The 27,624-nt window shown below is 36.7% G+C and overlaps 1 protein-coding gene across 1 annotated transcript in view; it reads left to right on the forward strand.

The window, feature by feature from the left end:
• atf6 (activating transcription factor 6) overlaps positions 1–27,624 on the forward strand; it is a 33,108-nt gene continuing 5,484 nt past the window's right edge. Inside the window, exons 1-15 of the mRNA XM_052586638.1 lie at positions 1–260; positions 960–1,039; positions 1,253–1,337; positions 1,508–1,605; positions 2,592–2,718; positions 2,797–3,003; positions 4,082–4,263; positions 14,058–14,243; positions 14,514–14,605; positions 14,849–14,989; positions 16,519–16,629; positions 17,334–17,433; positions 19,731–19,801; positions 21,230–21,341; positions 26,084–26,168. Coding sequence (XP_052442598.1) covers positions 170–260; positions 960–1,039; positions 1,253–1,337; positions 1,508–1,605; positions 2,592–2,718; positions 2,797–3,003; positions 4,082–4,263; positions 14,058–14,243; positions 14,514–14,605; positions 14,849–14,989; positions 16,519–16,629; positions 17,334–17,433; positions 19,731–19,801; positions 21,230–21,341; positions 26,084–26,168 — 1,768 coding nt within the window. The 5' untranslated portion in view covers positions 1–169. The remainder of the gene's footprint in view (positions 261–959; positions 1,040–1,252; positions 1,338–1,507; positions 1,606–2,591; positions 2,719–2,796; positions 3,004–4,081; positions 4,264–14,057; positions 14,244–14,513; positions 14,606–14,848; positions 14,990–16,518; positions 16,630–17,333; positions 17,434–19,730; positions 19,802–21,229; positions 21,342–26,083; positions 26,169–27,624) is intronic.

Raw genomic sequence — 27,624 nt, forward strand, 5'->3', positions numbered from 1 at the left:
CCAGTCCGGCACCCGTAGAGTTACCGTAAACCTAGACGTGTACTTGCAGCATTGTTATGTAGTTTCACCAGAATCGGGAAAAGCGAGTGTTTACAACTTCACTCAGAACTCAGCGATAGTGTTACTCATCCGACTCACTTTTAATCCTTACTAATGTGTTCGTGGCATAATGTCGTCAGATTTAATGTTAGATTTCGTAAATCCATCGATATTGAATAAGGAAGCGGGGGATATGTCCATCGATCAGGATGGAGAGTGGGGTAAGATACGCTTTCTAGAAATATCCATCACTGCGCCTGTCGCTCGCGATAAACGCCAACCTCAGTATTATTTACTTAGAGTAAAGTGTCTATACGTAAATATTGTCTTTATGAAGCGACTTATATGTATATACCGGTAGTCATTTCTCATTTGCTGTAACTTAGATGACTGACTGGTGAACCTGTCTACCACACATCCGCAGTCTTGTTTTTATGGCTTCGGTTTTAAAATGTACGTTAGTTAAATCAAAAATATAAACATGGTAAAATATGAATTGTGACTACAGCATCGTTTAATTAAGTTTTTGTCATTACACATTTATTTTGGATTAGGCTACTTTGTGTTCATGTCCATATAATATTTATATTCATATTAATCAGTATAGTTCGTTGTACTGTTGTCAATACAAAGGTTACTAGTAAATAATAGTATGTCATTTAGGGTTTGGTTAACACATATAAAAGAAACTGGAATTGAAACCAAATTACTTGTTACATAACACCTCAGTGTGAATTCTTGCAGGTAGTATGACCTGGTTACAAACCCACAACTCAAAAGATTATGAAATTGATACATTTTTGATTTCCTGTCTTGCGCTCATGCTTTCAGCACTTGGTTTGTTGGCTTTACTTCTTTGTTTTGCATCCATCTGCCCTCAGACATATTTAAATTCACAACAATGTTTTTTACTTGTGTAGATATCAGTTTGTTTGATGAGCTGGAAGATCTTGGGGATGCTGATGAGCTTCTGGACGCTCTGGTGGAAAGTGTAGGCTATGTGAGTCAAACCCCTGCAAAGATGATCTGTCAAAATATGTTGCATATGTTTTTTTCCCCTTTTTTTCGAATTGCATTTTGAAAACCAGATTGCATCTTTTAAAGACTAACAAGTTTTTTCATTACTTTTTTGGGTTTGGCTGTAGCTATAACCAGATATTTGTAAAAAAAAAAATGTAAGCAATTTAAGGATTTTGGAACTGTTTTGTATTAGGACACCTCTGTCCCTGACCTGAACTTTGACATTGAGCCCCCAGCGTGGAACTCAGATGGCTGGAAAAACAGTAGCCCTCGATCAGGTAATATTTTTACGTTTTCAGTGTATTTGGCAATCTTTTCAAATGTTCTAAATGTCTACAGCAGCAATATATTCAAAGTAACTAAATATTTCTGAGAATTGCTTCAAGTATTAGCAAAGTGAAATGTACCAAAGCATTTCTATCCTTTTTCAATCTATCTGCTCTCACAGATGGTGATTTAACTGTGGACTCGCTGTCACCAAACCACACACTCAGTTCAGTGTCCTCACCAGCGTCAGTGGAGCCCCACTCACCGTGCTCCACACATGTGAGTCAAGCTCCACCCTAAAACAAATACACAGTCCTTTCACTGAAATTTGCATCTTATTTGTCAGGGAGTGATTTAAAAAAATGTCCAGTGTTTTTGGACTCCACAATCACAGAGAAACTAACCTGCACTTTTTACATGTATCAATATGCAAAGATACATGTAATAGTTAATGAGACACAATTGTAACATAAGATCCATCAAATATAATTTCGTACAATTTTAAATAAAATCTGTTTTATTAAATTTTTGTTGTTGTTGTTGTTATATGCACACAAAATCTTTTATTTTTTTATTGACTGGATCAGTCAGAGGCGCAGATGGAGTGTGTTTGAGCTTCAGTGATCCTGCCAGCTGCTGTAGTTCAGAGATCAGGAGGGCAGACACGCACATACACCCATGTGAATTAGGTGTCTAATTAAGACTACAGCGTGTTAATGAATGTCTTAATCAGCTCTCAGCACATCATCAAACTAATTAATCAGTCTCGCATTGAGAAGTTTCCAGCTTTGTTTTGAAATATGTGTATTCAAAAATGGCTAGTGTCCCTTTCAAGGTTTCAAAGAGCTATAATGTCACTTTGACAAATACACATTGTTTTATTGAAATCCTTAACACTAGAATCTTAGTGTCACCTCACAGTCTTGAAGTTAATGTATTATGTAACATGACATGTATTTGTTATAGTTTGCTTATTATACACTGAATGTTAACACGTGGTGTTCTGTTGAATGATGCAACATCCTGCAAAGGGACATATAAACGTATAGGAAGCACGTTATTGCTTTCTGAAAATAGATGGATGGGCGAATGAAACTAAATGCAGGGAAATAGATATATTTTATAAGTTTAACTATTTGTAACATGTTTACAAGTTCTCTTTTTTTTTTTCTGTGTAAGGGCACTGACGGCTTTTCATGATATTCCTACCTTATGCTGCTATACTCGCTAAATTCTTCTTATAGTCTACATTCTTTTTTGTTAAGGATGAGGCACTGTCTCCAGTCTCGTGGCATTCTCAGCCCTCTCCGCTGTCTGTCTGCTCTGACTCAAGTGGCTTTGCTGAGGCGCCTGCTGAGACGAAGCCTTCCAAGAGGACCAGTCAGTCAAAAGGTATGTGAAGAACATTAATGTCCTTATTTGAATCATTCATCTTCAATTTATAGTAAGATGATACATTTGTTCACACAGCAAAGCCTCTCCAGCCAGCGAAGAGGCCCATTCAGTTTAGCCCCAAGGTTTCCATTCAGCCTAAACCGCTTATTACCACGGTACCCATCACACATGCTGCGGCCCCCCATCTTCAGACTAAGACCATCATCATCCAGCCTCTTCGGACTACAGTTCTGCCTGTAGTAAAACCTCCACCGGTCACCATTCAACAAGCACCCCCTACAGGTAATGAAGAAAGCCAACCTGCCACACTTCAGTCTGATAAAGTCTGATATGTAAAGGAAGTCTTGGTATGATCCCTTTTATTATTTTTGTTTGATCGTGTTATTATTTTTGTTGATCAGGTATTTGTTGCATGTTGTAATGAGTAGTGTATTTTAGGTTGTGTTGCAGCTCTCGCTGCATGCTTACAAAAAACCAGCAGATGGCACTAGGCATCAATTTTTGTTTGTGCTATTGGTGGGCGTCTCATTTTAAAGTCTATCTTCATGCAGACAGGGAATTGCTCTTGCATCCTTTTGTGTCAGTACAGTGTACCTTCTCGCTTGCCCTAGAAAAAAGCAGAATGGAAGTTGATGTGAATGACCTGTCTGGTATACAAATCAACACTGAATACACTAAAAATAAATGTGTTAATGTTAATGTACAAATAGATTAATCAACAGTCGCCAAATTAACCCACATATTATATAAAATATAAACCTTTACCTCACACACCTGGAAAACACAAGCAGAGCAGAAGGCAAGAGCAGCCTGAATTGAATCCTGTACCCATCTTATTTGAACCCCTAGAGACTTGGTTCTATAGTGTGGCCAAACAACAAGCCTTTTGCGAAAAGAGAGACCTGCCACAAGCTGCTTACATATGTATTGAATCCATCCGTGCGAACGATTGTGGAAGTGCACTTTGAACTGATTGCGTTCTGCTGCAATAATTATTTTCTGGCTATCCGCAGAGTTTTGGAGCGAGGTTAATTGTAGTTTGTTGAGAGCCTGATGGTTAAGTCAGTGGGTGGCTGAGAGAGTGGAAGTCGTTCGGAATGACCCCTGCTGGGGAGCCACCGCAAATTCCTCTCATTTAACTCAACACCAAAGCAACCCGTCACGCCTGACAAATTGTGTTTGTCTGCGTTACCTGGAGGTGACGTGTTTGGCTCTGGGTGAAGGATGGTGCTTAGCCCAACTGTTTCCTTTTTTGATTAAAATGAGATTAATGAAGAAAAATAGCAATGAGTTGCACTCAGCACATTTCTTGCTTCATTTGAATGGTAAAGTGTATAAACAGTGTATGTTTCTCTTGCAGGTCAGCGAATGCTGCTGTCTCAGCCTACGCGGGTTGTCCAGCTTCAGACGCCTCAGGCGGTGCCCACACATATAGTCACAGTGCCAACACTGGCTCAGGACCGAACCGTCTCTGTTGTTGCACCAGTAACAGCATCTCCTGTGGTTGCCATGACACTGCCGAATTCGACCCCTGAGGATGATGTAAGTTTTTACATGACCGCAAACCACTGGGTATTATATTGGTTAAGGGAGCTTTTGATGTGTTTTGTGACTCCTAAATCATCACTGCATGTGGTTCCAGGCAGCTGTCATTCACTGAGTTTAACAAGCTCAGTTTTTATATTTTTAGCAGCAGCATCTCTTAAAAGTTGTGTAAGATTGCTAAGCCAATTCGTTTATAGCAACTCTCCAACTGACAAATTAAAAAAAATATATATATATTTTCTTCTTCTCCCAGATCCAGATCTGCATCACAAAATAGCTGTTATTAGAATTCAGTTTTTCAGAAAGATAGATATTTGACAGTGAAAGTAAAAGATTTGGTGATGTTCCATGTAAAAATAGTTTTTTGGTGTCGAATGACCAGAAGAGCAGCAATTTTGTTGAACAGCAGAGAACTGATGTACAAGCCAGCATGATTTGCTTTGGCTTGTAGATTAGATGGTAAGTGTGGTTTGCAGTCATGATAAACTCTGTGCAAACATTCATTGAAGTGTTTGCAAATATTTAAGTTTTTATAGTAATAACTTTTGTATGGTCACATTGTGAATTATCTGTAATAATCTTCAAGAGAAAATTTTAATATCAGCTATCAGATTAGTTTTTTATTGCTACAAAAACTTGCTCTCATCCCGAGTATCTTGTTACGGAACATTTTTGATCTGACAGTTCACTTCGGGCCCACATACAAAAAAAAAACATCAGCCACTTTTTGTAATAATATAGCATTTTCTCAAGTTGTGGTGATGATACACTAATATTCATGATTAGTGAGTTACACTATTACACTAATGTTCAAATGTTTGGTGTTTACACACACTTCTTTTTTTTTTTAAGAAATCTCTTATTCTCACAAAGACTTCATTAAAAATATCATGAAATTACAATATAAAATAAGTTTTCTACTTGTTTTTTTTTTATATTATAAAAATTATAAATGTCTTGCTTTTGATCTATGTAATGTATGCACCAATTTTAGTTTTTGTAGTTTTACTGGTAAAATTAAACTGGTAAAAAGGAATTATATTGTAACAGTAACATGTAATTGTGATAAAATATTTTTTTCTTTAGACATATTATTAATGTGCAATTTCAGTACGGAAGAAACCCAGTAATAGTACTGCATCTCAGTAATACTTAGTATAGCATCGGTCTCTAATTCAAGTGTACTTGCTCAAAGCTTTACAGCTGCTGCTGTGTTATTTCCTCTCCCAAAAATTTAAATGGATTGAAATTCCTAAAAAGTGTGACTGTGCAGTATACTTTCCACATTGCTTTGTTTGTTTGGGTGTCTCGACATGGCAACACTGGCTCGACCAATAGCATGAGTTTGGGGTGGGGCTTTCCTGTTTTCCATACATTAGAATGGGGTGATTTGGAAAACTGTTTGATAATGGTTATAGTTTAAAAGTGCTAGTTGTGACTTTAAATAAATATGCAGGACAGTAAAGATAGAGGGGGAACCTGAATGACCATGGATCTGGTCTTACTTTGATAGTATTTACTCATCAACTGGTTTCTTAATCGGAAGCATGTGTTCTTCCATATGTGCTGTCCTGACATCAGCAAAAAGCTCTTCCCAGATGAGAGAAATTAGACTGTTTATAGTTCAGAGAAGAGAAGGGTGTCTTATTGTAGAAATAGGAGAGAGACACGCATTTGGACCTCTATCTTATACTATATAAAGGTGTTTATTGTATTTTGTCACTTTGTTTATAAAAAATGATAATAATTGTAGAAGTCTCCCCAGGGGTCATGAAGCTCTTGTTGAAAACCCCTTTTCTTTGGCAGTAATAGAAATAGTAGATTTCTGTAGAATCAAATGACAAATTCTGCTTTGCCATCAAAGGGACAAATTACATTTTGAAATGTATGAAAATGGAAAGCAGTAATTTATATTGTAATAATATTCCATAATATTCTTGTTTTTACTGTTAGCATCAGTCCCTGTGTCCTTAGTTACAGACCAACAGTGAGCTCATTATTTTCCATTAAAGTATTTGTTCCGACATACTGTAGATTCAACTGACCTCAGATTAATTAAATGGAGTTCACGATTAGTCCCAAATTCCTGTGCATTTAGTGCTGTCTTTTCCCACTTTGGGGGATAATACAACTTGCATTGCCAGCTCTTTTCAAATTGTCTGAATTAAAAAAAACAACACCTGTGTGTACATAAGTTTCGTTCATATGTATATTGGGTGGCATTGATTGGGTGTGAACAGAGAGGGAACGGACCTCCATAGAAGTACTGATAAACACAGGCCATGCAGTAAACATCGCTGGGTAATGTCAGGAATTACTGCTAAACATCAGACTTTTTAACAGCAGCTGTGTGAGAAAACACCTTTCAAATGTTTTAATCTAGATTTTTACAGTTTTACTCATTGTTTATGGTTTGATCAAAATGTGCCTTAAATTTAGTCAATATTTTGTCCTATAATCTTATTTGACACATGGCATATACTAAATTTGAGTCCCAAAAAAATGTGGTGCTTCATGTAGTGACTGTCTACAATGACACAAATTATCAAGAATGTAATCATTTTTAAACAGCATGTGAAAACTGAGCTGTGAAATTGAGCATGTGAAAGTATTCGCTATTGTTAAGATATTACTTAATTGTGAAGTCTTCTTGCTTAACGTGTTAGCTTCTAGCACATTAGTATACATGTTTTCATGTGTTTGGGATATTAAAATGTGTATATAGTGTTATGGCATTTGCATATTTACACCATCAGTATTTAGACTTTTTTTTTTTAATGTTGTGTTCTTGTATTTGTGTGTTGTTTTTTTATCTCACATTATTTATTTTTTTCCACAGTATGTTTTAATTTAAGTATCATCATAACCGTAGAAAAAAAAAATCTATTAACATATTGACTGACATATCACCTCGAAAATTACTAAGATAAAAATTAGAATTAGACTATATTTGTAGTAGTACTTGTGTACAATGCACATTTCTTAATATTAAGCGTAAAAAGTGTTTTAATGTCAATATTGATGAGGATTGTGTGATCTTTGAATAATCTCGGTCTTTAAATGTAAGATGTTTAAAGTGTACCTGAAGCATACTTGAAATCTTTCCACAGCACAATCAAATTTATTTTAGTATATCTTCAGTTGGACTTCAGCACTTCTTCTGCATAGTTAAAATGCATTTATTAGTTAGTTGTTCCAATTTAGCAGACTTTAAGTTTACCAGTTTATTATACTAAATTTACAATTGCAGGGTATTTTACCTATGTGGCAGTACATTGTCTGCATGGTACACCCTAATAATGCATTCATTAGTGTGATAATATCATTATAGTCCAGTATTTACTTTGCAATCATTATATTGCACTCTGAAGCAGCTTGAAGAGGCATATGGCAGGAAAAAAAAATTATATATCACATTGCAGCTGCCTGCTCCACATCACTAGGATATACATCCATAACTAATTTTATGGCATGCTCGGAAGCATTATTCAGCACATTCCATTAAAAACGCAATGTGGTGTAGCACAGTTGTTATGAATGGGCATTTACTTTTCTGGTGTTGCTCAACTGAATGGACTATGTATATAAATTTCATATGTTTAAAACGCCCATGGTGTAGTGTCTCGTGAGTTCTGTTTCCGACAGTGTTAAAATGACACATTTAGTGAGATCCATATTTTATCATTATTTAGTGGATTAGTATCAGCTGTGCAGCAGCCCCATGCATGTGCATTTCATTCCCATCTGCACATTTATGTGGTAGTTCATGGCCTGTGTGATTTTTATACACTGTGTTCAATGAATTCAGTTCACACAAGCTGTCATTTAGACTCGGTCGTGAATGTCTGGGCAGAAAGAGAAGCAAAACAACTTCACACATTTATAGCAACTGTTATTGTCTCCATATACACCAGTGGTTTCCTAGTAAAAATCCAAATTTTCTTTGCATGTTGCGATTCTGCAGGTATCAATTTTATTCTAGTCTGTAATTAGAAATCAACTTTATGTAATTTTAGAAATATCATTCTCCAAAATATGTTTCAAATGTAGACTTACATGTTTGGAGGTGTGAATAGGCTAAAGAATATCTAATGTGTTTATGTAAACAATGACTAAATTAGATTGATCTAAAGTTAAGGGGAATATGATGAAAGACTTGCCTCTGAAGCCTCAACGTCTGTCGGCTTTCAGAAAAAAAGAAGAAAAAACTTTTTAGCAGAGCACAGCCACATTTTCACTCTCTCTCCTGCTTTTGGTTTTGTCCTTTATTCTGAGCTCCATATTCTTGGTTGGGGTATTGTACTCCTACGTGGCAAACACACACACGCTTATGCATGAACTCTCACACTCACGCAGGCCACTCTATGTAGAGAGTAAGGAAAAAAATGAAGAGATTTCCTTTGTGCATTTCATACATCTTATGTAATCAGGCTCAAGGATGAGGATATTTTTCCTGCTTATAGGATCTTACATACGTACACATTTTTAGTGTATGTCTGTATGTTTTGTGTTAATTTGATATGTATAAAATATATGTATCAGATATCTATCTTTATGTTAAATCATTATAATACACACACACACACACACACACATAAATATGTGTATGTTTCTGTATAGATGTTTACGTATGTGTATATATATTGTTTTTATGTATTACATGTATATATTATGCTTATTTCTTTCGGTTTGTTTTAACACACTGGTTAAAATAATAACGCCAACCCACCCATGTCGCAGACTGTGACGTAAGGATTGTTGTTGAACTGTTTTGTACAAACATTTGTTCAGTTTATTGTATCCTTTGGATAAAAGACAACAGGTTTCATGGGAGAAACTGTTATCTTCAAAAAACACAATCACTTGCTGCCAATACTTGAATTTTTAAGATTAAAAATAGGCAGTCTTTTTTTTTTTTTTTCTGTGCTAATGTCATGATCGCGCAGTGGTAAAATGTGAAGGCCCATTGAAACTGTCACAGCCCATAGAGAGCTGCTGAGTGTGTGTGTGTATTTGTGGAGAGTTAGCACAGCTGTGGCTTAACTAGGGCTGCTTGTGGTTTGGCCTCAGAGGAGATTTGGGGTTTGAGGGGGTTTAGGAGGAATTGCAGTGAAACAGTAAAACTGGCAGGTGGGGCAGGTGTGTTTATGTGTGGCTGCTTGTGAGTTATTGCGGCGTGGTATGTTTGAAACAGCTGAAAGCTGATGACTGTGTAACAGATTGGATGTAATGCTTTGTTATAGCTGTTTAAGGTTAATGATCTTTGCCAAGACGGTCTGTGCAGCGTCGAGCAGATTTTTGTTCCCTGCCCCAGAAGACTGTAGGCTAAGACCCTTTACACTTTTACTTTACACAAAAAAGAATTGCCTCACTGATTTATTTACTGACTGCTTCGCAAGACTCTGCTAATTTAAAGGGGGGGTGAAATGCTCGTTTTCACTCAATCTCCTGTTAATCTTGAGTACCTATAGAGTAGTACTGCATCCTTCATAACTCCAAAAAGTCTTTATTTTTATTATATTTATAAGAGAAAGATAGTCTGTACCGATTTTTCCCGGAAAAACACGAGCGCCTAGAGGCGTGACGTGTGGGCGGAGCTAAAGAATCACGAGCACCAGTAGGCTTTTGAGTTGAGAGCATGTGGAAGCTGCGACACAGATCCAGAGGCTGAAATTTAACAAGAGCAGCATCAGAAAAGGCGGTATGCTGTGTGGTATGTACTGAAACTGTATATATTTGCTTAGCGGTTTTGGAAAATGAATAAGTTCCACTTTATGTCATCTTTTTTTTTTTTTTTTTTTTTTTTTTTTTTTAAGCTGTACATGTGGAAAGTGCAGTTTGATGACAACATCGCATGTTGTTTACTTGATGTGCTTACGCGCCGATAGCCAAGTTAACAACACAGAGATATTTGAAGCAGTTTTACTCACCGCATGTGGTTCCAACACACAATCGTGACCCTTTTCCGTTGGGACTGCATTATCCTTAAGAAATAAACGATGTGCAATCCGAAATGCAGGGAACAAACAAAAACACTTGCACAACTCCGTTGATGCTCTGTAAAAATAAACTCCATCCACTGGTCCCTTAATGCTGTTTCTCTTTTGGTAATCTGTGCAGGGTTGTCTTGCCCTGGCAACCAAAAACACACTTCTTTTGTGACTTTTCGTGACGCTCTCGCTCTGATCAGGCTGTGCTCAGCCTCTCAGTGCTCTGCTATACTGGAGCGCGCGCTCTTCCGGTAGAAGAGCGCGCACTTAGGACCCATATAAGGAAATTCCGCTCCATCTAACGTCACACAGAGCCATACTCGAAAAAAAACTTTCCGAAACTTGTGACAAACCGGAAGAGGTTTTTTTTGGAACAAAAATACTCCTTCAAACATACAACTTAATTTTTGAAACTTTGTCCATGTTTAGCATGGGAATCCAACTCTTTAACAGTGTAAAAAACTCAGTATGCATGAAATAGCATTTCACCCCCCCCCTTTAATAAAATACAGTAAAACAGTCATATTGTGAAAAATTATTACAATTAAAAATAACTTTTCTATTTCAATTTATGTAAAAATGTGTTTTGGTAATGTGATGGCAAAGCCGAATTTTCAGCAGCCATTATTACAGGCTTCAGGGACACGTGATCCTTCAGAAATATTTCTAATATGCTGATTGGGTGTGCTGGCTAATGTTTTTTGTGAAAACCGTGGTGCATTTTTCAGGATGAATAGACATTATATTTTTTAATGAATAGAAAGTTTAAAAGAACAGCATTTATTTGAAATGGTAATCTTTTGTAACATTATACATGTCTTTGTCAGTTTCAATCAAATTAATACACTATTGCAGACGGAAAGTATATATTTTTAAAAAATGCATTGGCCCATGTGTCGTCAGAAAATGTATGTTATTCTAAATGTAGTAAATTATGTAATTAACATTTATCCGCTCTTCTCTCTAGATAGTAGACAATCACAATCCGCCTTGATTAAACTAGCAGTTATGTAGTAATAGAGAAGGACTATGATCTGAGCAACTCTGTAATTCTGGGTTACCACAGCATCAGATCATTACCCACATCGTCAGACTATTAACCCAATAAATATCATGTATAACCTACCCTTACCACTAATACATAGTTACATACCAGCCAAGACATAAAAACTATGAACTACTTTTATGGTACTTTTTGGTCACTGTGAACTATCATTGTATGGAAAGGATATGTGAGAGGATTCTGTAAAAAATCTGTATTTGTGTTCCATAGAAAAATAACAAGGTACTGGTTTGGAATAACATGAGGGTGAGTTAAAAATGACACAATTTTCATTCCTGGGAAAATTGTTCCTTTAATTATAGTTTTGGTTGTGAATGCCATCTAGAAACTAGGATATTGCTCCAGAATGCAGATTTAGAGACTATTTGATCTACGTGAAGTTTTAAAAAGATGGTGAGTTGGACACAACAGGCAAATGTATTTAACTTTTTTTCTAAAGCACTTTTCTAAGCACATCTTTTTCTATTTCTCACTTTAGCAAATCTTTCATAATTCCTTATGTATTTCTGAAGGCGATGCCAAACAAAGTACCATAGCTTTCAAGCTCAGTTACAACAGTATTTTTTGTATAATACTGCTATATCTGCTTTGTGATTTTGGGTAATAACCATGAGCTAACTTAATACATATATTCACCAAGAGTGTGTCAGAGACTTAAATTGGTTGGTTAAATGATGGTTTTAAATGTTTTGAGCCTACTTGGCTGTGCTATTAAGGTTCCTTAAGTTGTACGCATTACTCATATTTGTAATTCATCAAGTGACTGCCATTAGTCTGAGTGTTGGGTGATTGGCATTTGGTTTGAATATACTGAGGTTTTGCTTAAAGGACATTCCCTCAGTCATATGGGACTGAAATGTCATGAACATTAGGTAACACTTGAGAATAGGGAACACTTAACTAACACTTAATTATTTACTACGACTCTTCCCTCAATAACTTCCTAATTTGCTGCTTATTAATAGTTAGTAAGGTAGTTAAGTATAGGTATTGGTAGGTTTACGGATGTAGAATAAATTAATGTAGAATAAGGCATTAATATGTGCTCAATTAGTACTAATAAATGGCTAATATTCTAGTTATATGCAGTACTAATAAGCAACTAGTTAAGAGACCCTAAAATAGTTTTACCGAACATTGTTTCTCCACAAATCTTCAGTAATGCTGAATTTTGGTGATCTGTGCCAACATCCACCAATCCCTCCCCTCCCACCCGATTCGATCACCATGGTGATGGCACCCCACGCTCTTGTAACCAAACATGTTATTCATTCCCAGGCCCTGGCCATGGCCCGGTTCCCGGTTTTAGGAGCATTTTCTCATGAGATGGGAGCACAAACAGACACATGGCGTTCCAAGCGGTTTAATCACCAGGACTATTAGGCCACAGTTTTAAAATGGTCTGGCTGTGAGAACGGTCAACCCCACCCCACTAGTGGTCTCGGTTTTTCTTTAGTCTATTGCAGTAAAGTTCTTTTGTGCACCTTCGTCTTTCTCCTTTCTTTAGGGTGGGGTCTGTTCTCAGACATGTCTGCTGCAAGCATCTGACCCCTGAGATTTGTCAGGGGTGGAGGTTTGATTATATGCAGACTCTGCTTATGTAAGCTTAATTAACTGTGTTTAATTGGGTAAGAGTTTTAATCCTGTTCCAGAACATTGTTAATGTGGAGCACACATAAATTCATAACTTGTTAAAAGGTTGTTGTTTTTTTTTGTAAGAAAACAGGCTCATTGTTATATCTGTGCCTAGAAAATGTAGTTGTTTTTTAAACTTTTGACTAACACCAGTGTAGGAGCGATATCCAATTACAACTGCTATATACTTGAATTAAGAAAGTTCAAATCCCTCAACCCAAAGCTTATTTGGGTAACACTTCCAGTGACCGCTAAAATACATACAGTACTGTTCAAAAGTTTGGGGTTAGTAAAAAGTTTCCTGTGCTTAACAATAACACCATAACAGTGATATGGGAAAATATTGAAATGTTGAAAACTGTTTTGCTTGAAACAGACCTTTATTCTTTAAATAATATAAATTTTAAAAGAACAGCATTTAATTGAAAAAGAAATCTTGTAAAACTTTAGATTAGGGAAAACATTTGCTATTAACCAAGAGTTTTCCCTCAAATTCCTAATGTTCTGCTTATTAACAGTGAATAAAGGTAAAAAAAAAACATTTTTACAGTAGTGTATCGTATTCTGTAATTATTTTTGATAATACTTTTTCTTTTCATTTTTACACTTATAGTTCCAGCCTGTAATGAGCAACAGAAACGTTCTTATTTCTTTGAATGGAAAATAGGATATAAGGTCGGTCTCTCTTTTCACATTCCTCTATACTGGACAGTATGCCAGATGGTCCTGTCTGCTATTATCTTTAGGTGGAGAGTGTGTGTGGATAGGGGCCACGGGCACATGTGGATGTCCAGCCATGCTCCATTTGTCTTGACAAAAGGTAGAGCTATAGTAAAAAAAATCGGACTAGCCTCAATCCTTTTTTTTTTGTTTGATTGCACTATGAACAACCTTTAGTATGACTCAACCATGTTGCCAAACAGTCATCGGGGAAACTGTTTTCCTGCAAGATTGTCTGTGTCTGGTACAAATGTCTGAAATGAAGATCTCATTTATGTGGTGGAAATGAAGTTCAACAGCAAACTACCTTGCCTGTGTGCCACAGCTCATGAGCAAAACTAGTGTAATTACTAGTTTTGACCTGTTTTTCTTTTTTCTTCTAGTCAAGTGTGTCTCGGAGACAGCAGCGCATGATAAAGAACAGAGAGTCTGCTTCTCTCTCCCGGAAGAAGAAAAAGGAGTATTTGTTGACGCTGGAGGCCCGTCTGAAGGCGGCGCTGTCAGAGAACGAGAAGCTGAAGAATGAAAATGGCACATTGAAAAGACAAGTTGAAGGCCTGATGAGTGAGGTTGGTGTCCATCTACCTTGATCTCTTCGCAGGCTTTAATTTTAAGAAAGATCTTGGATTATTTAGCCGACCCACTTTAAGTCAACATGAAATTAAATTTGAATATCTAAGTTCATGTTATTGACCATATTGTGAACCGTTTTCCATTCATGTTACATTTTATAATATTTCTATAATTTCTAATAATGTATTTACCTAATTACAAATCAAAATGTTGTACCTCTGGTATAATGACATGTGAACTTTCACTATTATTCATTTTCTCTTAAGAACTCTGTGTTGAAAGCAACTGCGCCGAAACGGAGAGCTGTGTGTCTTATGGCGGTCATGGTCTTCTTGGTCTTTAACTTGGGTCCAATGAGGTAAATTTATTCATTTATTTTGGATTGTGAAATGATTGCACGTTAGATTGGTATATGAATGTCATATTAAATAATTTGTATAGAAGAGTACTTGGTAGCACAAGGAAAACTTGGTGGTCCCATTGGAAGATTCCTTTTCTAAAGTCTAAATACAACCTATATGCATCTGTTCTGAAGGAACCAGAAGGAATGTGTTATATAAAGCTTTATTTAAAATCCTTTCCTTTTCTTTGTCCCACCCAGTCTGCTTGGAGGAGACAGAGGGTCTACGTTTCCTGCTGCCCCTGCGTTCAGTGGCAGACACCTGCTGGGCTTTTCCCCAGAGTCGGAGAGAAACTTGGAGACAGACAGTCCTCAGACCGATCCCTCTAACCCTGTGAACAGGTAACGCTATTTTCTACATTTGCACAAACACCTAGTCATGCTTAATGGTCTGTGTTTGGCTGGAAACACCCAATACCCTTACCTTTAAAATATTGTAGAGTCCATTAATGTTTTGGAAAACATGTCAGCACAGGCACGGAGTGACTTGTTCTGCCCCACACACAAGTTTACATACTATGACTGGATAGCTAGCTAAGTTTATTTTATCTACCAAGGGCAATGTTTTGAAAGGCAATACTGGTTTCTCATTTCCAAATAATTGCTTCAACAACATAAAACTCATAAGAGTTCAGAAAACCCACATGAAAAGACTGATATTTGAAGACATGATTACTTTTAAAACCTGTATCTGTGTTTACTCAAAGACATTAATCAAGCTTCTAGTCAAATTGAAGTTACGTCACTCCCAGGGGTCGTGTTTCAAACCTCCTGGGGCCTAGGCCAGACAAGAACACCAGCGTTGCTATGATTGTGAGATTTTTTTTGGGGGGCTAAAATCAGTGGTGTTCCACAAGGTTCAATTTTAGGTCCATTTTTATTTCCTTGCCTTGTTCGTAACTGGTGTTTCCATTACTGCTGTGTTTTTCCACTAACATCCATTCCTATCCGAACTAAGGTTTTCTTTTCCATCTTAACCGTGTAATTGGTTCTTTGAAATGCATCCTAGGTAGTTGGATTGTTGAAAATGGTTAGTTTTTTAGCTATCTGAGGAGCAAAGCAGGTAATGGAAGTATTTAATTCGGCATTGGAGAATGAATTAAAGCATATAGATTGAGATCCAGATGTTGGTTTTCCAATGGGAGTTCATAAACCCCTGCAAGAGTTTTAAAATCTCTTGTGAAATCTCTTGCTCCCGTGTCCCAGTTTGAGTTTGGATCTGTGCTGGGACTGTGATTCTGATAGCCTAGGATTTATTTGTCATATGTAAAGTATTTTTATTGTTGAGCATTGAATATATTAAGAACGGTTTTAATTTATTGCCTTCTTAAGCCCACAAAGTAATCCAGACTTCCCTTCTTCTGTGGGATGAGCTACTCTATGTCAGCAAAGGTTGTGAGACCTAGATCCAGCTTCCCAGAGCTTCAGTGTCACTCATCCCTAGCCAGAAGTGCTTGATAACATTTCAGAGGCCACATGTTTCCTATTGCATTGAACTGTGAATGACTACATCATGGAAATTTTAGTATTTTGTTGTCCATGATTTCTTGGCTTTATTTTAACTATAGGGTCACTGTACCTGCGCTAAGCATGAACTTGGCACAAGGTGTTGGTATTGTTGATTTGAAAGATCTTGTCTTTTCCCGCAGACAAGATAAAAAGGAACTTTCTTGTCTGGCACACTTGCACATTGTATTCTTAAGCCAACTGTACCAAGAGATGATTAAATCAAGAGCCTTATAAAATTCCTTATGTTGTCATGGAATTAAAACCTCTTTATAAAGATTCTTAACCCCCATTTTCCATTCTTTCCTTTGCTACTAACACTTTACTGTCTTTAATGTTGTTTCTATTCTCTCTCTTTCTCATAGGTTAGAGGATGCGGTATCGGAGCAGAAGGCACTGATGGTGGTGAAGGATCCTCTGTATTTCAGAACTCCTCCACCCTGCCAGCCACCTGTAAACCGGACCAAGTGCATGAAGTCAGTACTGAGCCTGTTTTACATCAGTTGATTATTCAAATGTTATTTTAATATATATTTAATAGTGTTAGTGTTAGAGTTATCTGGCAGTTTTGTTACAAGCCAGTTCTTATCAGATTTAGATTACAGAACATCTGGTCCACAGTGCCCCAGATTTGCCCAGTCTGATCTGAACCGAACCGAAAAGGAATTTTTATTACAATGGCCCTAAACTACAGCTCTGGTATATAAACATCTGAGTTCTGTTGTGATGACCGTAAAAGATAATTGTAGCAGTCTTTGTATCATCCAACATCCATTAGATCTGCTTTTTATAAAACGGTTCCACCTGAAACCAGTATCCTGTACAAATGATTATTTTTATTTTTTTTAAATTATACATTTGTTTTACTTTTTGATTTAATGTAGTAACCATAGAACAGATAAAGAACTGTAAACAACAGCTTCTTTGAGCTTATAGCTTTAAAAGGCACCAAACAGTACTTATTTGTTCTTCTTTGTTCTGTTAATTTATTATGGAGTTTGGTTGCATTTTCAAATCCAATATCCAGCCATTCATAGTCAACAAGAATATATCTTTGTGGTCTTACTTTTTTTTTTTTTTTTTATACTAAACTATACAGTTTTGAATGACATAATTCTTCTTATTACCACATGGCATCTTATGAAATCTGAAAAGATGTTACTTCTCCTCATAACTATAGGATAGCGCATGAGCTGAGGGGCTGGGTACATCGTCACGAGGTTGAACAGACCAAAACTCGGCGCATGAGCAACACTCAACTCAGAGACCGAACCATCCTGGTATGACCTAAAAACATCTAGATTCTCATCATTTAAAGCCGAATTGTTGATCATTCTTTTATTTTTATTTTATCTTGGATTTCTTTGATATTGTTTAATCCGTCCAAATTTTTTTATTGAAAACCACATCAGATTTGTTTGAGCAAGAGACACCAAAGGGTCTTGACATTGTGCAGTGACGGAAGAGCCTTGTTTCTTTCACTTTCAACTTCAGCATGACATCTGTTTCGGTGTGGCTCAAGTGCAGACACTGGGGTGCATACCTCCAACCCAGATACAGGCAGCTGAGAACCACCAGGATATAACGCTGTTTATTTTCTTTAAATAGATTTTCAAAATGTTTACATTGGGGTGAGACCCCTCTCTTTGCACCCTCTCCTTTCACACTGCTCATCGCTTTCACTCCTTTTTAACCCACTCTTAGTATAATCCAGTAGTCTTGGGAAAGTAAACAACCCCCTGCCCCAGTCTGCTGAGTCAATCTGTCTTTTCTCTCTTAGACTTTTTTTTTTTTTTTTTTTTACAGCCATTTCCAAACTGAGTCTAATTCTCTTCCAAAACCACTGTCAGTAGCTCTATTTGATTTGATTGTTTGTATAAGCTTTAAAAACTCTATATAGAAGTCAGCAGTCAACAGTTTCCACATTTCATGCAATAAAATAGTGTTAATAATATTACACTACTTTTTCAAAATCAGAAGTCATTTAATTTAAAAAACGGTATTTACTGTCCCTTTTGTTCAAAGTAATGTTGTCATGCTGAATATATGTATTTATTTTGACCCCAGACTTTTGACTGGTAATGTATATCATTAAGAAGTATCTCAGTCTGACTATTTAATACACAGAGGAAGCATAAATGTATTAACACCGGATGCATAATGGTGGGAAAAGATGAATGGGTTCAGTTTATTTGCTGTGAGCCTTGTGCACAGAATGCCTGCCATGACAACAGCACAATGTAGTTATCTACTTCTGTTTGTCCAGTTGTCAAGGTTCAGTCCAAGTGATGATGATTTCATTCACACGAAATGAGTCAAAGGAGACAAGGTGCGGCAAAAGATGTCACAAAGAATTGTTATTGAAATGTGTACACAAATGCATTTTATTTCCTAGCCATACAACATATTGACTGCTGAAATTTTCTAAGTTATACCAACAGCCACAAATCTATGAGACAATATAAGAGCAGAGTTTAGCCGCATGGGTGAGGTTGGAGTAGCTTAGTGGTTTAAGATCTCTGGGCTGGAAACCGAGGTTCAAACCCCAAAAGGGGTGATTGCTAATCTATCTCCATTGTGCACTTAAGCAAGATGTTCAACCGCACTGTTACTCCAGAAAGCCTTATCCTGTAAATTATCATGACTGCTTTCTGTGGTATAACATTGCATGAACGTTTAAGAGATTTCACCAGATTGGGTTGCAGATTCTCCTCTCATAACGTTATTAATAGTGTTACTAAACTAGTTCCAGAAACCATTCTTTTAACCCCATTCTGGCTCAATGTGAAGCTGTGTGATTTATGCAAGCAGAATTTATCAGGATGTAGTTGTTTGCGTTAGTTCCTTATCATTTGTTTTTATCAGATAACTAATAGTTAAAGCAGTTTGATAGACAGCTTGTTATGACTTAGAAAAACATAATTTGCAGCAAGTTGATTGTTTGAAAGGCTGCTCTGTGTTTGAAGTGTCTGCCTTATGTTGGGAAACTGCCTTGACAGACACAAGCATACACACATATCCACCGATAGCCATTTTCCACTGATAGGTTCCCATCGCCCTATCTGGAATCCTTCCATGCATTTCCACCACATTAAAGACCCTCTTGTCTGGACAAATCTCTGGCCCAGAAGACCTGGTGGTCTTAAACAGGAATTTCTACCTCCAGAGAAATAATGTCCTCACTATAAACAACAAAAACAACTCAAAGAAAAACAAAACTAGATTGCTTCCACTATTATACTCTGGTACCGCCACATTGTTTGCTTTCCGTCACCAAGATTGAGCCACTATGTAAATACTGTCGTCATGCAGGGTGCTGAGATGTTGGATGATTGAAGATGGATGAGTGTGTTGACAGATGGCTGTTTCCCAGATTCTGTCCACTGTCCACACAGAGCACAGAACTAAACAAATTCTGAGAGAGATGCTGTTTTTCAGAATAACACACACTGACAGGAGCTCAAGTGCAGAGACTAAAGCAAATATGAGCTCAGGCACATTTCCACGTGTCTTACTGTGCGTGCTCTATCTAATAGGTAAAAGGAAGTGACATTTTTTTTCTTTTTTTGTTGAACAGAAAGCAGCTGATAAACGGGATGAAGTACCACAGATCATGACACAGATCCAGTACACGGATTCCTCTGAAAAGTAAGTTGTCTGGAAAATTGAATTGGTTCTTGAGTCCGTGGTGTTGTATTAGTGCTATATAGCTTTTTTTCCATTGTGTAGTTGCTCATGTGTGAAAATTTCTGTCCTTTATTTGTAATGTAAACTTTGTATAAATGACGTAATGTTCACTAATGCATTCTGAGAAATGGTCTGAGGACAATTTGAATTTATGTATTACAAGACAACACAGTGAAGTTTGAAGCCCCATATATGTGATAGATTTGGAAGAAATCTGAAGAGTGGATCTACAGAAGGCTGTCCCAGCTTTTATTTTATTTTTTCTTTAATGTCATTTTTCAAAGCTGTTGTGCGGTAGTAATGCTTGAGGGATATTTTAAACTATGACACACACAATTAATTTATTTTTGTGTATTAGTACATGCCATTTCCCCAATTTTTTTAGTTTTTTTGTTAAATTCATAATCTTAAAGTGTGATGTGCCATTCAGCCAAGTATGGTGACCCATCTTCAGAATTCGTGCTCTGCATTTAACCCATCCAAAGTGCGCGCACACACAGCAGTGAACACACACAAACCATGAACACACGCCCAGAGCACTGGGCAGCCATTTATGCTCCAGAGCCCCGGGAGCAGTTGGGGGTTGCTCAAGGGAACCTAAGTCGTGGTATTGTCAGCCGAGACTCGAACCCACAACCCTAGGGTTAGGATTCAAACTAACAAAAAATATTTTTCCAGTAGTTAATACAATTACAAGATTTTCTAGAGGATGAAATTGATAGCAGTCAGATAGCCACACTGCAAGTGGATTCTGCTGTGTCCTTAAGAGGACAGACCTCCACAAAAGACTGCAAACTCACTTCAAGTCACTTGGAAATGCCACATTACAGTACGATAAATTATGAATGCCATTTTTTTGTTTGCTTAAAATCTATCCAGGGTTATTGCACCAAAAAAATTATGTTTTTACACCTTACAGACACATCCTCCTGCATTTTTATTTTAATTGTCTTTTGTTTTATCTCTTAATTTCATTTTTTGGGTGTGACACATGCTGTCCCTCAGGGTAAATCATATTTCTGGCTGCTGTAGTTCAGCTGACCTCAGCAGTGCATTGGGCCAGAAATCAACATGGCTGTCATTCCATGGCTTCACACTGACAACAGGGAAAAGGCAACATTCACACAGGAAAGAAAGTGTTTTATCAAGAGGTTACTGAGAACTGTAATTCAACATTTCACTTGCTCTGGGTTACGTGGTATTTTAGTATATTAATATTATAAAGGTATGCAAAGTAAATTCGATACAGCTTTTTGTAATTAATAACCACGGCATGTTTAATATTCCTTATTCAGTACAGATTTTTACCTAACATTAGTACAAGCACAGGCAGTTGTTATCAGTGGCAAAATGTAAATCAGAGTTTGAAGTGTTTGTGTCCTGTTTCAGGACTCCCAGCAGTGAGCTGCAGGTGTATTACGCCCCTCACCGCACCTACAATGACTTCTTTGATGAACTCCACAGAAGAGGGGACACATTCTACGTGATCTCTTTCCGCCGGGTAAGTTGACCTCCCCATCTGTCTGCCTGTCTGTCTGTTCATCTGTCTACCTGCTTTCTGTCAGGCTGTGGCCACACAAGGATGTGTTTCATTGGTTTTAGAGCCCACACACCATTATAAAGGGACACTTGAGACTCTTCCATCTTAATGGCATGTCAGAGAATCTTCTAGCTTGTGTCAGATCTTGGGAGGTCTTTATAAACCTTCAGTTTGTAAACGATCGTTCTTGTTAGAAATAAAGCACACTGTGCTTCTTGTAATGCCACCTACCTAGTATTTAGTATGTCCCTGTGATATTCAAATGAATATATGCAAGCAGCTTGACTGACTGATATTAATAGTGTACTTTCAGATATTTAAAAAACTGTGACTGGCGAGTAAACTACAATATTTACTAGCCAATAGCAATTCAATTGCCAAGGTGTCCGTAGAGGGTTGACAGGTGAAAAAAATAATCTCCACAGATCAGCTTAAGAATATAACTTTAGTAATTAGAAGTAAACTTGAATGATAACCATGTTTGAATGCATATTAGTCATTTTAACTGAACATTTTAATTGGACTGTTTGTGGTTCTTTTTGGTTATTTCAGTGTTTCTGTAAAAGCATGAGAATCCATCTCTAACACCGTGAACAACTCTCAATACATGAAACACCATCGTACCCCTCCGCCATCTTAAAAGCTGAAGTCTTCCATAGGATCAACGTTATTTTGACGGGAAAATACAACAAATAATATTGTTTAAATGTAGCGCATCAATTCTCTCTGTCTTTTTCTCTCTCTCTCAGTCTCTGCGTGTGTGTGAAAGCGAAGGCGATTTGTGCGCCTTCACACTAGAGTTTATGGTACATTAAATACAGGTGCGCTCCGCAATCATTGAAATGAACTGAAAAAAAGCACAGATCGCCTGACAGAGAGTGAAACTCTGAAGCCCTCAGTCAAAGTCAGAGTATTTGCGAGTGAAAATATATCTGTGCTAAACTTATACTTGGCCTTCAACTAACACACTGGCGAGTAAAATCATATAATTTATTATCCATTGGCTAATATTGGACATAATTTAGTCGCCAGTGTGAAGATTTAGTCGTATATGTGAGTGATTTATTCGCAATGTAGAGGGTTGCCTGTATAAAGTATAATACGATTATATTACAATAAACTTCTCTGTCTGGCATTCCCAGGTTATTTATGATTCAGTGGTACCCAGATTTTATGTCAGATGACCTGCACAACAGAACAATTACTCCGTCTGTTTGCCAAAGTTTGTGAGATTTATGGCAGAGAATCATCAAAATCAAGATATTTGTTTGAGGCTGTTTGGACTAAAGACTTTTTGTTTGTTATTATTCATGGGTACGTGCGTTTTTTTTTCTTCTGTAATCACTTTGCTTGTAACATTTTTAATTCAATGTCAGATTCACCAACCCCTAAACATCACATTCTAAAAGTGAGCTATGATTTGGCTATTTTAGTGCACATTGATAGTTTGTTTTATCTTTAAACAATTTTATTTGAGTCACTTTTTTTGTTGTTGATAGTTTCCATCTTTGTAATAGGTGAACAGACTTGGTCAGCTAAGAGTTATTCCGATGACTCAGGTCTGATTTTTCATGCATATGTTCATGATCTCAAGCTGGATGTCATTCATTTGGGGTCAGACTGTATTTGTGGTAATCTGGTCAATTTTTTTTCATCTTTCATCAGTTCCACCCTTATTCTTTGTGTGTTTAATATTTATTTCCATACTCTCGGTACCTGCTTTTAATTATTCACTTGGAAGATGCAAAAAATGTTGGCCGAAATATTTGAAATAATCTTAAATCTCTTTTGTTACAAAGGGAATGGCGGACAGGCGTATCCACATTCATAGTGGCCCAAAGCAAAAAAGCTAAATTATTGTAATAAAATATTTAACCAGTTTGCATGGGATGTGACAGTAAATAGTTATCACTCTCTCTTTTCATCCTGAAGATTTTTTTTTTGTAATGCCAAACAGGTCTCCACTTCTCTTTTTTTTTTTGTGAAAACAAACAAATGACTCATGTCAATGACTCATAATCAGAAAATAAAGATGTTTTTGTAGGACTGCTTTGCCAACTGCTCGCCCCCCCCCCCATGTTTTTCTCCAACAAAACTTGATTTAAAGACTCAAAAATCAAAGTTGTCTTTGTTTTAGTGTTTATTAATCTCAACCAAACAAAATGAGCCCCATCTTAGATTAGTTGAGCCAGAAGAATTGGTTTAGTCATATTCAGACCACTGCCCTGTTTTTTTATGTTTTAAGTCTCTAGGTTTATTCAGTCTTTTGGGAAGTCCGACTTTCACAACATTGACTCAGTTCCTCCTAAAACCTCCTCAGATGTGGACCTCCATTTAAGAACATTAGCTCAATAACTAACCCATCATGTTGCAATCCTAGACATCTAAAACTCAAATGCATTAACTTCCAATGTATGAACTATTGTTAAGTAGTAGACAGATAAAAAAAATAAAATAATAAATGTATTTTCCCTAATGTTGCATTACTAATGATGCATGGACATGGGGTCCAAAAGAAGGCAAATAAAATTTCTTGTCGAAAATCTAAAGAGTACAATACATTAGTACTACACTTCCGAATTCTGAATAGGAAAAACGGATAGCTCAACCAAAAATGAAAATTGTCACCCACCATTTTTGCTGTACAAGAGAAAAAATGAATTCAAATAACCATTGGCGAGTAAACAATTTCTTAAAAACATGATTTATTTTAAATAAAGGAAAGTGGTTGTTAATTGTTCCAGTTAGAAATGAGAACATCAAAAATCAATGAGGAAATTCATGTAATATTTTTATTTCAAAATGTGTGTGTGTTATGTTTCCTAGGTTGCATGTGTCTCTGAGATTTTGCTTGTCCTGTTTTGTTTTTCTTTTCTCCCCTTCATGTGCAGTGAACCCTGCATCTTTCTCTGGACTGTGTTTGCAGCCTAATAGTGTTTATTTCATTGTTCCATTGAATCAAGCTCTCTGATCTTTCAGAGTTGCTGCAAACTTTCGAACTGAGCTAGGGATGTTTCCATTGTCATCCTCATGTAAGCTGATCACACTATCCTCTCATTGCAGCTCCCTTTGAGCCCTTAGACCTTAAGATTTGGCGGAAATTCATATCTATCTGATGAGATTGGTATTCCTCATATCATTCTCCATACAATAGTTACTTACCCTTTCACTCTGTCACTCACTTTTTCCACCTTTCCTCTCAACGGCACTAGAATTTCTTCCATGGGTTAAAGAAATGTTCAAGGTCACCTGCCGGACACAACGAAAGAACTTGGCCACTGCTCTTCATAAAAGACCTCATTGTCATAATCTAGTCTAGGGAACTAGATTAGATTTTATCTTCATTTACTTACCACAGGGTTTCTCTGGGTCTTAAAATGGTATTAAGAAATTTTAATTCAGCCTTCAACAAATTAAGGCCTTGAGCAGAAGTCTTAAATTGATAGTAATGGCAAAAAAGTGTTATGTTCCCTAATATTAATTCATTATGTAACTGAATTAAGCTTTCACCCCATTCTTAGTCCTACCTGTTCTTGTTTTATCAAAATTCATTTTGACCAGTTCTCAGAAAAAAAAAAAAGTTGTAAAAAATTATGAAGACCTTGTCCTTCTGTTCTTGATGTAGTTCAAGTACAAATATCTGGTACAGTAAAAAATATTTATTCATTCATTCTACTGGTCGGGAGCAGGTATTAAACTTTAAAGAAACACTCCACTTTTTTGAAAAATAGGCACATTTTCCAACTCCCCTACAGTTAAACCGTTGAGTTTTATTGTTTTCGACACCATTCAGCTGATATGGATATCCATTCAGTGATAATAGCTGGGGACTATTTTCAGAAGAATGAAAGAAGACCGATAAAGAATCTTTCATTTTTGGGTAAACTATTTGAGTCCCATTGTGAATTCAACTTCCTGCTTTAGTACAGTGACAACAGATGGTTTAAGCACAAACACATTTACTGAAGTCTACATGACAAAAGACGTTTCCCATCCATAGCACAGACAAAGTGTTATTATAATCTCTGGGCCATGGGCTTTCCTTTCCATATGGTTTCTGTCTTCAACGGCTGTGTGTCCTGACTGGAGAATGTCTCCAATTGGTACAACTGAGTTGGACTAACATAGACAAAGTTCTGACCTGATTATTAGTGTTACATTACACTCTCTAGGTCTTTAAGTTCAAGTTCAAAGTTTGCTTTCACCGTAGGAAACTGGCTGCTTTTTTCAGTTTCAAGTTAATTATTTATGCCTCAGAACATAAAAAATGAAATGTGGGAACATGAAAATAAATTTATAATGGGTATTCAAGCAAAAATATAAAACTGTACAACTTCTTCGATCATTAATATTTAGAGGTTCTTGTGCACCAAATCAGAATATTAGAATGATTTCTGAAAACCATGCAGCATTGAAGACTGGAGGAATGGCTTTTTTAAAAATACTTATTTCACAATATACTTTTTTTTTTTTATTTAATTGATTTTTGATCAAAAGCATTAAGATAATTTTTTTTTTTTAAATGTATTGTGTCTCAATCTCACTGTCCAACGCAAGTTAGACTTTTTTAGCAACCAAATTGATGCTTCAGACTTTTTAAACAGTGAGCAGAGCTATTTAACAATGTCTTCAGCAATGTACTTAACTCTCCTTGTGCATGTGTTTTTGTGGCTGGCTGATGGCTGTTCCTCTTTTGCTTACAGGATCACCTCCTCCTTCCCGCCACCAACCACAACAAAGGCAGCCGCCCTAAGATGTCTGTGGTTCTGCCAGCTATGAATTACAATGGTAAGAGAAAAGAATTGTGAATTATCTTATTTTCTAATGAACTGTCATCTAATGCTTTATACTAAGCATTATTCCTTAAATTTATATTAAATCTAGGACTAAATTGTGTTGTTTTTGGCCTTGTATTAATCCAGGTCCTTTGCTGTAAGTGGTATTATTGCATATTCTAGTTATGTTTTATGAACTTGAATCAAAAAGAGACACATCTGTACATGAATAGTACATGCAGTGTGTCTAGGCAATTATTAATTATCACGGTTTTCAGCATGTTGTACAATGAGCACTGCTTTCTAAGTTGCTTTGTCAAGTTAACATTAGTAAAAACTTGGGAAAAAACATTTCTTTTGACTGGTAACATAGATCACGGTTTACATTTCAACACTCATTCATACATTTCAACACTCATTCTACACTCGAAACCACCGTAGCACAGACTTGTAGCACATTGCCGTGTATGGCTGTGAGCTAATGAGATCACAGTCAGATCCTTGTCCTTAAAACCAGAATGGTGTCTCCACTCACAGCAGGCCTGCAGCCTCTGATAACAAAACTGCTGGGTGAGAATGTTCCACTCAGAGGCTTGACAGGGGACCAGTACAAAAGAGCTCCCAGAGTTAATGACATATTAATGATCCCTGCAGGAGATCGGATTGAGTTCTAGCATCTGATAGATTTATGTAGTTTGTGGGTAAATTTATTCATTGTAAAAATATCTTTAATTCATTTGAATTTATATAATATTAAATTATAGAAAGTATAATATTAATATGAAATACATATGATATTGTGTGTATACACAGAAATGAGTGTTTGTTTATATATGAGAAATGTCACATAAGTAGCAGTGCGTTATAGATGTATATTGGCATGGCTGTTATAGAAATTATCTTTATTAACCAACTGCTTATTTCTCTGTAAACAAGAACATTCTTGCCAAAAAAAAAACTCTTAAAACAGTATTATTTCTAAAATATAGTGGTTTTGGGTGTCCACCATGACACTCGCTATGAGAAATACCGAAAGCGGAGTGATGCAAACAGTGAAACATGAAACGGTTGGAGTTCTGTTATGAAAGAGATAGAAATGAAAGAGATAGAAAATGAGGAGTTGGTGTCCAACACATTTAATGGCTAGTACACGGCAACGCGCTCTTCTCATACATGAGAGATTTACTCTTTCTTGCTGTTACAAATGAAGTAAAGACAAATTAACAAGGTGGCAGAACGAACTTATCATCCATACTGGTTCTCACGTAGACCTTCACTTAAAGACTGATCACTTAACTTCTAACACTCGCTATGTGGTGATGATATAGAAGGACTAAGTGAGAACCACTATGGATAAGTTCGCTCTGCCGCCTTATCATTTTCATGCACACCGCACTATAATGTGATGCATGCAAAATACATAGTTTTGGCCGTTACTAAGTCTCCACCCACAAATAGACATACATTGT

This window comes from Carassius gibelio, chromosome B20 (genome assembly GCF_023724105.1).
Source record: "Carassius gibelio isolate Cgi1373 ecotype wild population from Czech Republic chromosome B20, carGib1.2-hapl.c, whole genome shotgun sequence".
Lineage (NCBI taxonomy): Eukaryota > Metazoa > Chordata > Actinopteri > Cypriniformes > Cyprinidae > Carassius > Carassius gibelio.